A 15,114-nucleotide genomic window follows, 5' to 3' on the forward strand; every position below is an offset into this window, starting at 1 on the left:
TTAATAGTTTGTAGTTCAAACCATTCTGACCCTACATACGTTTTTGTAAAAAGACCCGGCCCGGGCCCCTTCGGGATCCGCCGTTGTCTCACAAACACTGCTCTAGCTAATCACACCAACTGATTGTTGGTATCAATGGATGCAGAAGAAATAGATTAATCCAATGGTACAACCCAGACTGTAGGAGTTAACTTATTCATGCTTTTGTTGTTGTTAATTTGAGAGTGTGTGAGATATGAGATGTGTCATGAATGATCCATGATCCAGGTGAAAGTGTAAATATAAAATGCCTAAAGTGTAATTTATTTATTACAGCCAGTGCAACGAACTAGGAGTGACCAAAAACACTTTTTTTCAACATGTTTGTTGCAAATTCAAAACACTTTTCATCAACAGATGTTTGCATTCAAGGCATTCCTTGTGTTTGTGTGTCCGAGGAACCATAAACAATACAATTCAAAGCAAATAAAAGTGCTTAAACAAATAGGACTGTTAAAAATAAGTCCAAAATATACATAAACACTGTAATTGTGAGCAACTTTGGTCTGAGTGGTAATAATAAATTAATTTCAAATCACAAAGGAAAGGAATGGAAATGGAAACTTTATGTCACTCTGATAATGGGAACAATGGAAATGGAGATGGAATGGGGCTGTTTTTCAAGGTAAAATCCAGGCTAGCGGGAATAAAAACAAACAAAATAAATCATAATAAACAAGATAACAGCAAAGGCTACATCCTCTACTCTACTATGTGTTGAGAGCTATCTATCCATTAGAACACAGAGGGTCTTCTTTAATGGAAGTGTGGTATTCCGCAAGTCAGCTGTCTTGGTCCTTTACTGTTCTCTATTCTTTACTAATGATCTACCACTAGCCTTAAACAAAGCCTTGAATAAAAATAAAATGTATGTCACATGTTTCGTAAACAACAGGTGTAGACTAACAGTGAAATGCTTACTTACGGGTCCTTTTCCAACAATGCAATGTGTTTTTTCATTGGAAATAAAACAAACAATAAAAAAACACGATAATAGCAGACTACATCCTCTACTCAAGTCTCTTGTGTCCTTCTTGACAAGATATAGAAATGATAGGGTAAAGCAGAATTAATACAATCTTTCTAAATTAAACAAAGGATACACAAGAAAGTAGTTTGCGTCCAGGGAAAATAAGGCATACCTGTCACACCCTGATCTGTTTCACCTGTCTTTGTGCTTGTCTCCACCCCCCTCCAGGTGTCGCCCATCTTCCCCAGTGTATTTATCCCTGTGTTTTCTGTCTGTCTGTTGCCAGTTCGTCTTGTCAAGCATACCAGCGTGTTTATCGTACTCCTGTTTTCTTGAGTCCTGTTTTCTAGTTTTCACGGTTTTGACCATTCTGCCTGCCCTGACCCTGAGCCTGCCTGCCGCTCTGTACCTTACGGACTCTGCCCTGGACTACCGACCTCTGCCTGCCCTTGACCTGTCCTTTGCTTGCCCCGTTTATATAATAAACGTCCGTTATTCAAACTGTCTGCATCTGGGTCTTTTCCTTAGCCACTCAGTAGACACAGTGACATTCTGTCAGATTGTTTGAAATGTCCCCACCAAATATCACATTGTCATTTACATCAGGGATACAGACCCGTTGTCAATTCCCATTGGTTTATGAACCAGGAAATAAAATGAAAATACAAAAATACATCCAGTGTTTTAGGCTCATTCAGAAGCATACAACACACACCACCATCATCGTTCATTGTTCCTAACACAAATGGAAACAGTTGAAAACAGCTACAGGGACTGACTTTAAATAATGCACTACTCTGGATTGTTACCCAAGAGGACTAAATCCCTAATAATAAGGTCAAGTGTAAATGACCACAATGATCAACAGGCTCAACCAGTGTAATACAAGCTTTAACAGTTGTGAACCACAGTGTAAGGCTACGTCCCAATTCTCCACCCTTCTCCCGAAATGTGCACTTGCACACTTTCCCGGCTTGGATGTAACAGTATTGGATTGGAGAGAGGTTCCACCATTGTTAAATCCATTAGGCTGTAGGTTGTAGAACAGGGACACAAGGGAAAGACAAATGATTGGAAAGGATGCAGGATTGTTCCCTTTCATGGAGTGTGTACTTATATGGAGTGTACTAAGAAGATGAGAACATTTCAGATTTTTAAGCAGCAGCAAAACGCTGACAAAATAACATGTAAAGAATTAAAACCAGACAAATACATTTAGCATAAATTAAAACATCTCTGACAGCCAGTGTAAAGACAAAATATTAAACGTTTTAAATCCAGTGTAGAGACTGTGGCCCTTAGTCACTAAACTACAACGCATTGTAACAAGAGTGAAACTGTAAAAAAAATCCACAATGAAACAGAACTCAGCCCTTTCCCTGGGTTCTCCTGGTTCCTTTGTTAAAGCTAGAATCCTTAGTTGCTACATCTATTATTTTTTTTAAACTTATAAATGTATTATATGTACCCATTGATTCTTTAAGAATATCATTTATAAATGCCTCATGAGCTTAGTTCAACTGTTGCAACTGATCAGAACCCCCAAAATAAGCTTGTTTTACTCCAATGTTTGCAAACAATGTAAATGTAAACAAACACTGTACAGCCTCAAAACATTGCTCAAATTATAATTTTGATACCATGGATGGTCAGTCGTTGCATCCATAGCACTGTCTATGACAGTGCTTACATTTCTCCAGGCCTATCCCTAAGCTTTTTACAAAAACAGAGGTGGGGTGGCTGCTTTGTTATTGTTTTACTTAAGGACTCTAGCTTTAACATCCAAAGTTTTACATCAAACACGTCACATACAGAACAGTGTTAGAGAACACTAACAGTGTTAGTTAGACTGTGTATTAACAGTTTATTCATTAACCAAACCCTGTGAATTTTACGGTAAATGGCAGCCCAAATATTATTGCAGATCTAGCTCGTTTTATGTAAAACAGTTATTTACATATTTAATTACACAACAAGACATAAAACAAGGAATAAAATGGAATGTTGAAATTATAGTAAAAAAAATAAAAATAACGAATGATTTTGAGATAAAGTCATGTTGAAAGTAACTTCTTCGTGTCTTGAAATGATGTGGATCATGTAGAGTAAGTCATTCAGTGTGGTGACTGTGGTCTGTCTTTTTGTGTAAAACAGTTTTTGCGTTTTGTTTCAGGTTGGATGAAATGCTCAATGAGAAATGTCCTCCCTCCCTCCCTCTCCAAATCTCTTATTTCCTCTCTACCTCGTTCCTCCAACCCTCCCTCCCTCGCTCTCCCAGTCTCTTCCAAGGTCCAGCACCAGTACCTTACACTCTCTCTTGGCGATCTTGTCCAGTGAGAGGACGGGGCGTTCGGGCGGAAGGTAGAGGGGTCGACCCACTGGTGATCCCACTGGAGGAGTGATGGCCCGGCGCTCCATAACACTGCCCGTCCTGGAACAGACACACACATGGACAGATACAGACAAACACAACAGACGGACAAACACACACACACAAGATGGGGATGATTAGGAGAGAGGTCAGAGAGTCCGAGAGGTCAGAGGGTCAGAGGGTCAGAGAGGTCAGAGGGTCAGAGAGGTCAGAGAGTCAGAGAGGTCAGAGGGCCAGAGAGGTCAGAGGGCCAGAGAGGTCAGAGAGTCAGAGAGGTCAGAGGGCCAGAGAGGTCAGAGGGTCAGAGAGGTCAGAGGGTCAGAGAGGTCAGAGGGTCAGAGAGGTCAGAGAGGTCAGAGGGTCAGCGAGGTCAGAGAGTCAGAGAGGTCAGAGGGTCAGAGAGGTCAGAGGGCCAGAGAGGTCAGAGAGTCAGAGAGGTCAGAGGGCCAGAGAGGTCAGAGGGTCAGAGAGGTCAGAGGGTCAGAGAGGTCAGAGGGTCAGAGAGGTCAGAGAGGTCAGAGGGTCAGAGAGGTCAGAGAGGTCAGAGGGTCAGAGAGGTCAGAGAGTCACTGCCAGAACTTGGGGATTAGTGTGGTTGGGTGTGTGTGTGTGTGTTTGATTGAATGCTAATGTGTGTGTGTGTGTGTTTGATTGAATGCTAATGTGTGTGTGTGTGTGTTTGATTGAATGCTAATGTGTGTGTGTGTGTTTGATTGAATGCTAATGTGTGTGTGTGTGTTTGATTGAATGCTAATGTGTGTGTGTGTGTTTGATTGAATGCTAATGTTTGTGTGTGTGTGTTTGATTGAATGCTAATGTGTGTGTGTGTGTTTGATTGAATGCTAATGTGTGTGTGTGTGTGTTTGATTGAATGCTAATGTGTGTGTGTGTTTGATTGAATGCTAATGTGTGTGTGTGTGTTTGATTGAATGCTAATGTGTGTGTGTGTGTGTTTGATTGAATGCTAATGTGTGTGTGTGTCTACATGTGTTCTAAAATGAAATCTAAAAAGGGAATACATTTGATGTTTTTCCTCCCGATCTACACAACCTGCTGTACATTCTCAAAGTGAATGAGAAATTATATCCATACACAATCAAGATACCTTTTTTTGTTTTTTATGTTTTATTAATTTGGAAAACGTTCTATAATTGTTAAGAATTTGTGGAGTAGATTGTGTAGATCAGTAGGGTAAAAAAATCAAATGATTTTCCTTTTTAGATTGAATTTTAAGGCCGCAAAAATGTGAACACCGTGCAAGGGGTGTGTAGACTTTCACTGGTGACTGTGTCTCCTACCTCATAAGATGTGACCGTGAGGGTTGTTGGTGGGAGAAGCTCTGTGACCGTCCCAGACTCTGTCTGTCCAACACGTCTCTAACAGCAGAGTTGTTACGGGACAGGGACAGAGACATGGGTCTGGCCTCAGCTGAAGGGTTGGAACAGGACGCAGTGAACTGGAGCTTCAGCTTCATGTGCTGGCTTAACTGGAGAGGAAGAGGAGGGTGTGTGAGTGAGTAATGTTTGGTATGCCAAATCGGAGAAATACAAGACACACAGACCCTCTCTCTCTCTCTGTGTGTGTACTGGTACCTCAAAGAGTCCTGCCTTGAGTATCTGGAAGGCGACTGTGAAGGAGAGGGTGGATCCTTTCCGACACTGTCCCAAGTTGTTGAGGGGGGAGTGACACACCACAGAACTCACTGACGGGTCCTGACGACCACGACCTGGGGGGAGGAAGGGGGTGAGAATGGAGGAAGGGAGAGAGGTTGTGTTTAGTTTACCCAAGGAGAGAGCAATATAATATAACCTAAAGTGATTATTTCCCCCCCTCCTCCCTCTCTCTCCCCCGCCCTCCCTCCCTCTCTCCCCCCCCCCTCTCTCTCCCCCGCCCTCCCTCCCTCTCTCTCCCCCCGCCCTCCCTCCCTCCCTCCCTCTCTCTCCCCCTCCCTCCCTCTCTCTCCCCCGCCTCCCTCCCTCTCTCTCCCTCGCCCTCCCTCCCTCCCTCTCCCCCATCCCTCTCTCCCCCTCTCTCTCCCCCATCCCTCTTTCCCCCTCCCTCTCTCCCCCCTCCCTCCCTCTCTCTCCCCATCCCTCTTTCTCCCCATCCCTCTCTCTCCCTCCCTCCCTCTCTCTCTCTCCCCCTCCCTCTCTCTCTCCTCCCTCTCCCCCCTCCCTCTCTCTCTCCCCCCTCCCTCTCTCTCTCTCCCCCTCCCTCTCTCTCTCCCCCCTCCCTCCCCCTCTCTCTCTACCCCCTCCCTCTCTCTCTCCCCCCTCCCTCTCTCTCTCCCTCCCCCTCTCTCTCTCCCCCTCCCTCTCTCTCTCCCCCCTCCCGCTCTCTCCCTCTCTCCCCTCTCTCTCCCCCTCCCTCGCTCTCTCTCTCCCCCTCCCTCTCTCTCCCCCTCCCTCTCTCTCTCTCCCCCTCCCTCTCTCTCTCTCCCCCCTCCCCTCCCTCTCCCCCTCCCTCCCTCCCCCTCTCCTTTTATCTCTCCATTCTTTTTCGCTCACTTCCCTCCCATCTTCCCTCTGTCTCTTTCTATCCCTCTTCCACTCTCTCTTGCTCGATCACACTCTTTCCACCCTGAAAATTCTCCATCTCTCTTCCTCATCTGTCCACCATCCCCCTCCATAATTATTACATCTCCTCTCCCTCCCTCTCCTCTCACCTTCGGGTGTCCAGACCAGGCGTACAGCCAGGAAGTCCTGCAGGTTGTTGAGGAGGGTGTATTTGACCCGGAAGTGCTCCTGCGGCCTCACGGCACTCGGACAGGAAGCTGTCATCACCAAACGGGGGCGGTCCAGTCTCACGCTGGGCAGCTGGTAGTGGGTCGAAATGTACCTGGGGATGGGAAATGAAGTAGTTAAAATAAGGTAGTAATGAGGTAGGTATATTTGGACAGTTAAGTAGTTAATGGAGAGTAGTTATTATGGGATAGTTCCAACTAATACTGGGTGCACATGTATCTGGTGAAGGGAAGGCTTGTAGTTATAATGGAACAGGTATAGTGAGTGTGTGGGGTAGTTCTAGTGATTATGAGGTAGTTCTAGTGATTATGAGGTAGTTCTAGTGATTATGAGGTAGTTCTAGTGATTATGTTGGGTAGTTCTATTAATTATGAGGTAGTTCTAGTGATTATGTGGGGTAGTTCTATTGATTATGAGGTAGTTCTATATATCAGTAGATGTAGGCCTACCTGGTAAAGGGAAGCTTAGAGGTAGACCAGTGCAGCACAGCTACCAATGGAACCTCCAGACCCTAAAGTAGAAAGAAAAACACATTCCTCACATGATAGCATGCTGTAGACATAAGGACATTGTTGGCATATCTATCATGCATATGTTTAATCTAAGACAGTTGAGATGATCTCACGCTAATGCCGGGTGTACACTACACAACTTTTAAAATCCTTAAATCGCTGAGCCTCTCACATTAAACTGCGATCTTTCCTGTCGATTTTTGTCATCTTGCCAACGTAGTGGCACAGACGGGGGTCACACACTAGACGATTCTTCACTTGGTCGTGAGGATTCTCCGTACCGTGCTGTCTCGCTAAAACAATGATGTGATTAGATTTAACTTAGCTACGAGTTGTGGCTCAAAGCAGCCTCATAAACGTTTTCAGTCAGACATTCACGCTTGCCATACAGAGTTTAAATATATAGCCAACATTTTGAATTGAATAACATCGCTTGTGAACGTCAAAGATGTAACGATGACACTTTGACTTTGGTTAAAGGCAAGTACGAACGCATACTAGTAGTAATCATCGCTCCTGCTCTAGTCTACACATTCTGGATGAAGCGAAACAACGTCATCATCTCACTGGTTTCTTCTCTGGCGAGCTCTCATTGGCTATTGCTGATCACCGTTCTCAAAACCTGTCGTTGCACATCTCACACTACAAGAGCATTGCAGATTTTGTGCTGATAAAATCAAACCTGTTTGAAATTATTGGGACATCTGGGACTGCTCAGAGACGAGATCGGTAGCCCTCAGATTGCGTCTCTGACCCGCTCACATTAAACGAGCGTCCGTGACGGCCGTGTGTCCCGAGTAGGCAACGACATGGGGACTTTGTCTCCGATCTCCAAAACATGTCTGGGACTGCTAGATCGGGGCCAAAGTCGTGTACATCCGGCTTAAGTATGATATTATGGTCTGGAATGTATCTCACTAACACTCCCTTCACTCCCCTTTATGTTACAAACTGGGACTATTTGATTTGATATTACACATTCTTCTTTCTCTCCATCGCTCCCTCCCTCCCTCCCTCCCTCTATATATTCATCTCCGTGGGAGAATCTCTCCTCGCCTGCTTTTGAAAAGAAGGAAACGTGGAAACAAATACGCTTGTATGAAAAGAGACGTCTGCACTCGTGCGTCATCAGGCAAATGACGTTTACAGGGGTGGAACCCCAAAATAAATGTGTAAAGCGATTAAAAACAAAATGTAGCTAGTTGTGCAAGACATTTTCTAGATAAAAGGATAAGTAGCGTTTAGTTTTTAAATGTGTGCATGCTTTTCTCATTTGAGAAAACAACAGCTGATTCAAAGGGGGAGTGTCCAATGTTTAAACACTTCTGCACTAGCCTCCTTGAGGATACTCTTGTGGATCCTCTGCCGAATTTGGTAATCAAGGAGGTGAGCATAATCCTCCATTCGCCTAATAATGAATTGACACTCTCCACAAGCATTGACCACTTATCGGTTTCAGGGAAGGATTCAAGGAGAGGTCAGACTTATGCCCAATTGAGACTCTCCCCCACTCTCACCTCGCTGGACTCTTCCTCTGGCAGGTCTCTGAGCTGCAGCTGAAACAGGAAGTTCTGCTCTTCCAGGGCAGAGAGCATGCTGGGAAGGTGGGAGGAGCTACTGTTCATTCTGTGGAACGACCCCATGGCAACCTCCGCTGATTGGTGGCTGCAGACAGGCAGTACAGGATGTTGTTGGCATGGTCAAGCTCATTTTATTTAACAGCAGTTTAAGAAACTGACAATATTTAGACAGACATTACATCTTTCAAACACTTGTTTACCAGACACTGACGAAGGCCAGTTTAGCATTACATTCTAAATGGTTAAGGTTGGGATTGGGGGTCCCAAAATCCTAATCTGTAATTACCAGACATTGTCCACTAGGAGGACAGAGCCATCAGGCATCATGGGGAGATAGGACGCGTTGAAGTTAGGAACAACCCTCACATTGCTAACACACACCTCATCCTGGGAACTGGAGTTTAATACTGGGGGACAGGAAGGTGGAAGTGGGGTGGGGGGGGTAAAAAAGACAGACAGGAACAGGAAAACAGAGAGAAGGAGAAGTTTAAGTGATGTCATGGTAGTATTGTCTCCTAAACCAATGGAATCACTACCATAGGACAATATTTATATACATACACAAACCCCACCTCATTAAAGGAAGAGTGCGACATTTTGGCAACTGAGTGCAGTTTCTCTGCGTGCAGTTTGAAGGAAGTTGAAGGTTGTTTCTGGAGCCACAGCTAACTAGAGTTAGTGCAATGACTGAAAGTCTACAGGAACTGCTAGCATACTACCTTCAACTTCCTTCAAACTGCACTCAGATGCCAAAATGTCGCACTATTCCTTTAATGGGATGTGGATGTTGTAAGTGGGGTTTGTGTATGTATTTATAGAGACATAAAAATGGTATGCATGAGTTAATCTGACTCTGTGTAAGTGGAAAAAAGGGCTTACAATGCCTTCAGAAAGTATTCACACCCCTTGGCTTTTTCCACATTTTGTTGTGTTACAGCCTGAATTTTAAATTGATAAATTTAAATAAAAAAATTGGTCACTGGACTACACACAATACCCCATGATGTCAAAGTGGAATTATGTTTTTCTAAATGTGTACAAATTAATTAAGAATGAAAATATGAAATGTATTGAGTCAATAAGTATTCAACCCCTTTGTTATGGCAAGCTTAGATAAGTTCAGGGGGGAAAAATGTGCTTAACAAGTCACATAAATTGCATGGACTCACTCTGTGTGCAATAATAGTGTTTAACATGATTTTTGAATGAATACCTCATCACTGTACCCACACATAGAATTATCTGCAGTGAATTTCAAACACAGTTTTAACCACAAAGACCAGGGAGGTTTTCCAATGCCTCGCAAAGAAGGTCACCTATTGGTAGATGGGTAAAAACAAAAAGCAGACATTGAATATCCCTTTGAGCATGGTGAAGTTAGTAATTACACTTTGGATGGTGTATCAATACACCCAGTCACTACAACGATACAGGCGTCCTTCCTAACTTAGTTGCCAGAGGGGAAGGAAACCGCTCAGGGATTTCACCATGAGGCCAATTGTGACTTTAAAACTAGTTGAATGGCTGTGATAGAAGAAAACTGAGGATGGATCAACAACATTGCTTTGCCTCTTTATTTGCAGTATGACTTTAGTGCCTAGTTGCAAACAGGATGCATGTTTTGGAATATTTGTATTCTGTACAGGCTTCCTTCTTTTCAGTCTGTCAAATAGGTTAATATTATGAAATGAAGGAAGCCTGTACAGAATACAAATATTCCAAAACATGCATCCTGTTTGCAACTAGGCACTAAAGTAATACTGCAAATAAAGAGGCAAAGCAATTCACTTTTTGTCCTGAATTCAAAGTGTAATGTTTGGGGCAAATCCAGTAAAACACATTACTGAGTACCACTCTCCATATTTTCAAGCATGGTGGTGGCTGCATCATGTTATGGGTATGTTTGTAATCATTAAGGACTGGTGAGTTTCTCAAGATAAAAAAAAAACAGAATGGAGCTAAGCACAGGCAAAATGGTTGTCAAGCAATGATAAACAACACATTATGAAAATAATAAATGGGCAAATATTGCACAATCCAGGTGTGGAAAGCTTTTAGAGACTTAACCAAAAAGACTCAAAGCTGTAATCGCTGCCAGAAGGTGCTTCAAAATGTATTTACTCAGGGGTGTGAATGTTTATGTAAATGAGATATTTCTGTATTTTATTTTCAATACATTTACAAAAATGTATAAAAAATACTTGTTTTCACTTTGTCATTATGGGGTATTGTGTGTAGATGGGTGAGAAAAAACATATTTAATCAATTTTGAATTCAAGCTGTAACACAACAAAATGTGGAATAAGTCAAGGGGTATGAATAGGTCTACTTTCTGAAGGCACTGTATTTGTCAAAATGTCGCACTATCCCTTTAAGACAATATAGGGTAATTTCAGAGGGTGCTCTTACTCTATAGTGTAAATACACACACATCACGTATGAGCATCATGTATGAGCCATTACACTTATGAGCTATTGCATAACAATGTAGTAACACAGTGGCAGCGAGGCTAAAGTACTTGATTTGTCATATTTTGCTCTCTGTTGCTGTTAATAAACCAAGACTGTGTTAACATAACCACTAGCTTGAGCACTTTGCTTTCAAACAGGATAGAACATAACAAATATGCCATTTATCAAACACTTTTTTCCAAAGGGTCTTACAACAGTGAGTGCATAATTTTCCCATATGGGTGGCCTAAGCGGGAATCGAAATCCACAACCTTAGCATTGCAGGTGCAATGCTCTACCAATTGAGCCACACAGGACCAACCATGAACCTTCATTTGGCACTCCTCCACTAGGGCATTACGCAAGCAGCTACAGTACTGCCACCAGATCAGACTGGACACCAGCAAGTGATTAACATTCCTGGTTGATTCATTCCAGAGCCATGTATTTAGATAGACTGAGGTTTCTGCATTATGATGCATTTACATGACACACCAACATTCTATGGCAGCCATGTTAGCGCCCCATTAACATTACATTGGGAATATTTAAATAATGCTATGCAACTGAAGTTCTAGAATTAGAACAATATTCAAAATTCTTAAAGTTGGCCCAAATCTCTAAATACATGGCTCTGATTAATTCCAAAGAATTAAAAGGATTTTACACACACACGAGAGGGTTGTTATTGAGCTTATCCCTGTGCTGAGGACTAGCATGGACTTCAGTGGACTTATATGCCTAAGCACTTCCATAAACCAGCCAAGCTTGTTTCAATCTTTACTTTGTTCAGAAGTCAGGAGCTCTTGGCTCTGCTTCAGAATAGGGTAAGAGTGAGACTTAACAAATCTGAGAATAGAAAGCACCCAATGAGTCTAGGGTTAAGAAGAAATAGTGTGAGACCATTCTAAATCCACAAACAACCCCCTACCATTTATAGGCTATAACTAGGGTCCATAGTGTTTGTTCTTCAGTGTAACAAAGTTTGACCTCCCCAGCTCCCTACCTTTGAGAACGGTTAGGTGCTTCCCAGAGACGGTAATCTGTTGACATTTCACAGTCGGAGGAGGAAGAACACTCAGGGTGGTGCTGACTGGACAGAGAGGGGGAAGATGAGGGAGAGAGATATTTGTCAAAAACCATTCCGTACAATCTTTAATTGAATGCGAATATGATGTATTATGTTTTTTGAATTTCAAAGGCATGTGTGTGTGTTTGTGTGTACCCTGGGCCTTGAAGGTGTTGAGGTCCTGTCTGAAGGTGTGTCTGGGGCTCCTCAGCTGTAGGATGGTGAGGTAACCATGTTCCCTGATCTCTACATTCTCCTTCTCCTGCTTCCACACCGTCACTACGATCTGACATAGACAGGAATACACAGGTTATGGCGAGGTTATGAACATGAATAGAGTCACTACGATCTGACATAGACAGGAATACACAGGTTATGGCGAGGTTATGAACATGAATAGAGTCACTATGATCTGACATAGACATGAATACACCGGTTATGGCAAGGTTATGAACATGAATAGAGTCACTACGATCTGACATAGACAGGAATACACCGGTTATGGCGAGGTTATGAACATGAATAGAGTCACTACGATCTGACATAGACAGGAATACACAGGTTATGGCGAGGTTATGAACATGAATAGAGTCACTACGATCTGACATAGACAGGAATACACAGGTTATTGCGAGGTTATGAACATGAATAGAGTCACTATGATCTGACATAGACATGAATACACCGGTTATGGCAAGGTTATGAACATGAATAGAGTCACTACGATCTGACATAGACAGGAATACACAGGTTATGGCAAGGTTATGAACATGAATAGAGTCACTACGATCTGACATAGACAGGAATACACAGGTTATGGCGAGGTTATGAACATGAATAGAGTCACTACGATCTGACATAGACATGAATACACCGGTTATGGCAAGGTTATGAACATGAATAGAGTCACTACGATCTGACATAGACAGGAATACACTGGTTATGGCGAGGTTATGAACATGAATAGAGTCACTACGATCTGACATAGACAGGAATACACAGGTTATGGCAAGGTTATGAACATGAATAGAGTCACTACGATCTGACATAGACAGGAATACACCAGTTATGGCGAGGTTATGAACATGAATAGAGTCACTACGATCTGACATAGACAGGAATACACCGGTTATGGTGAGGTTATGAACATGAATAGAGTCACTACGATCTGACATAGACAGGAATACACAAGTTATGGCAAGGTTATGAACATGAATAGAGTCACTACGATCTGACATAGACAGGAATACACCGGTTATGGCGAGGTTATGAACATGAATAGAGTCACTACGATCTGACATAGACAGGAATACACAGGTTATGGCAAGGTTATGAACGTGAATAGAGTCACTACGATCTGACATAGACAGGAATACACCAGTTATGGCGAGGTTATGAACATGAATAGAGTCACTACGATCTGACATAGACAGGAATACACAGGTTATGGCGAGGTTATGAACATGAATAGAGTCACTACGATCTGACATAGACAGGAATACACAGGTTATTGCGATGGTTATGAACATGAATAGAGTCACTACGATCTGACAGACAGGAATACACAGGTTATGGCAAGGTTATGAACATGAATAGAGTCACTACGATCGGATCACACATACATACACACACACACACACACTCTCACCTTGACCTTGAGTGTGTTGACGTGGAGTTTGTCCAATGAGACGGTCAGAGGGAAGATGACCTCATTGTTCAGTACCACTGGCTTGTCCATGGGTGACTAGGAGAGAGGACGAGACAGAAAAATTATATTATGTGTGTGTGTGTGTGCAAATGTGTATGTGTGTCTGTGCCACACAGAGAGAGATTATGTAAACAATGGGCTCTCACAAAGAGAAAGAATAAGGATTTATTTGGACTATAGATTATCGATACGGATGTGAGTCACTGCTGCTATCCACTCTCCCACATCAGCAGTGTATGATGGTCAAATATGATCTTTCACAAATGACATGGCAAATGGAAGTGTGAATGACTGCCACAAATACAACAATCCATTCCCATTATTTTGCCCACATTTACTATTAACTGTCATAGTGGGTGTTATCTTGCAGCATTGCCAACACCCCAAGGTTCATTTGTTTGGCTATGAGCTGCTGTGTTATGAGAGGTGGTATGACTTCTCTGAAAATATGAGTGGGTTGTTTTTGTCTGTCTGCACTGGCACTGAGCAGCTTAATAACATGGAATGGCGAGCAAATATTCCACAAGCCCTTCTCTCTCTCAAAGTCAAGTTCAGACAAATCGTAACAGTGCCGAGGCTCACAAGCTTGAGGCGTCTTGTATGTCATCAGTAACTACTAGCTAGCACCAGCCTGTACTGCAGATCACAATAAGTTGTCTTAGTCAGAGTGAGACAGTATTTTGGCTTGTTGAGTCAGTGCATGCAGGAAGTTGAAAAAGGTCTGGTTGACTTTGGTTGTGGTTTATATGTGTGATTCTGCTGCATGAGCAGCTGCACTTTCTTATCAGCTCAATACATTTACATTTGAATGGCAGCACTTCCTATTGCACACAAGAGGTGTACACGTAGCCTATTGTAAAATACAATAAACTGGCCATGCTTAGTCCACTTACGGACCCCTCTTACCCTTCCACTTATTACCCGACTGTCATTCATTATTTCATATTACCTGCACCGGTGCCCGCCGATACTGCCGCCCATCAATCCCCGTGTTATTGTGAATGAGAAGCGGCTTGCATTCTCTGAAGCCTCGGTTCCTGGACTCCCTCCTGCCTATATGGGATGTACCCACAGCAAAGTCAACCTCGTCGGGGTCCTCGTCTGCACCGTCGTCGCTGTAGCTTCTCTGGAACTCATGGGGGTGAAGTTGAGAGCGATGTCGGCTCTCGCCGGGGCAGACACTTGCTACAGCGGAGAGGGACCCTACCAGCTCCTTCCAAGCCCGGGTACCGCTGTCACTATCCCCACTTCCCTTTGTCTCGCCCGAGCCCGACCTTTCATCTCTGGACCGCAGGACCAACAAAAACTGCACCGTCTCGCCGAGATAGAGGTGACTGCGACGGGGGAGAGTTCGGTATTTTGACGGGTCGGAAAGGTCCGTGATGGGAACGGCAGGGAAATACATAAAATACTCGCATTGCGATTCCATCATTAGAACCATGGCTAACGTTAGCTAGCTTATTTACCCGGTTATTACTACATACAAACAAGCTAATACGATTCACACCCCTCTTGGAGTTATATTCTCCGTTTATGACCAGCGTCGACAGCTGGCCTACTTTCTATGAATATATGCTCAATAATAAACATTTAAAATCCAATTCATGATGTCCATCAGTCGATGAACCTACAACCGACACCTCACTTTGCATTGTGCTTCAGTACAACCA

The 15,114-nt window shown here is 43.2% G+C and overlaps 1 protein-coding gene across 1 annotated transcript; it reads right to left on the reverse strand.

The window, feature by feature from the left end:
• Positions 1 to 274: 274 nt before the first annotated feature.
• On the reverse strand, positions 275 to 15,114 carry LOC121554379 (trafficking protein particle complex subunit 14). Its single transcript, XM_041867939.2, has 11 exons — positions 14,394 to 15,114; positions 13,385 to 13,480; positions 11,893 to 12,022; positions 11,674 to 11,760; positions 8,503 to 8,623; positions 8,154 to 8,301; positions 6,574 to 6,635; positions 6,046 to 6,218; positions 4,973 to 5,106; positions 4,679 to 4,866; positions 275 to 3,440 (listed from the first exon to the last, which is right to left on the reverse strand). Exons 1-11 carry the CDS (start codon positions 14,883 to 14,885, stop codon positions 3,248 to 3,250), a joined length of 1,824 nt encoding a protein of 607 aa, XP_041723873.1. The 5' UTR covers positions 14,886 to 15,114; the 3' UTR covers positions 275 to 3,247.

Source organism: Coregonus clupeaformis, chromosome 39, assembly GCF_020615455.1.
Source record: "Coregonus clupeaformis isolate EN_2021a chromosome 39, ASM2061545v1, whole genome shotgun sequence".
Classification (NCBI taxonomy): domain Eukaryota; kingdom Metazoa; phylum Chordata; class Actinopteri; order Salmoniformes; family Salmonidae; genus Coregonus; species Coregonus clupeaformis.

What these genes read in the sequence shown, in the direction of transcription:
- LOC121554379 (XM_041867939.2), bottom strand. Translation starts at nt 14,885, where the DNA reads ATGGTTCTAATGATGGAATCGCAATGCGAGTATTTTATGTATTTCCCT. An exon ending in ATCGGCGGGCACCGGTGCAG is followed by an intron (nt 13,481 to 14,393) that starts GTAATATGAAAT and finishes CCTCTCTCCTAG; the next exon opens with TCACCCATGGACAAGCCAGT. An exon ending in TCAACACACTCAAGGTCAAG is followed by an intron (nt 12,023 to 13,384) that starts GTGAGAGTGTGT and finishes TGTCTATGTCAG; the next exon opens with ATCGTAGTGACGGTGTGGAA.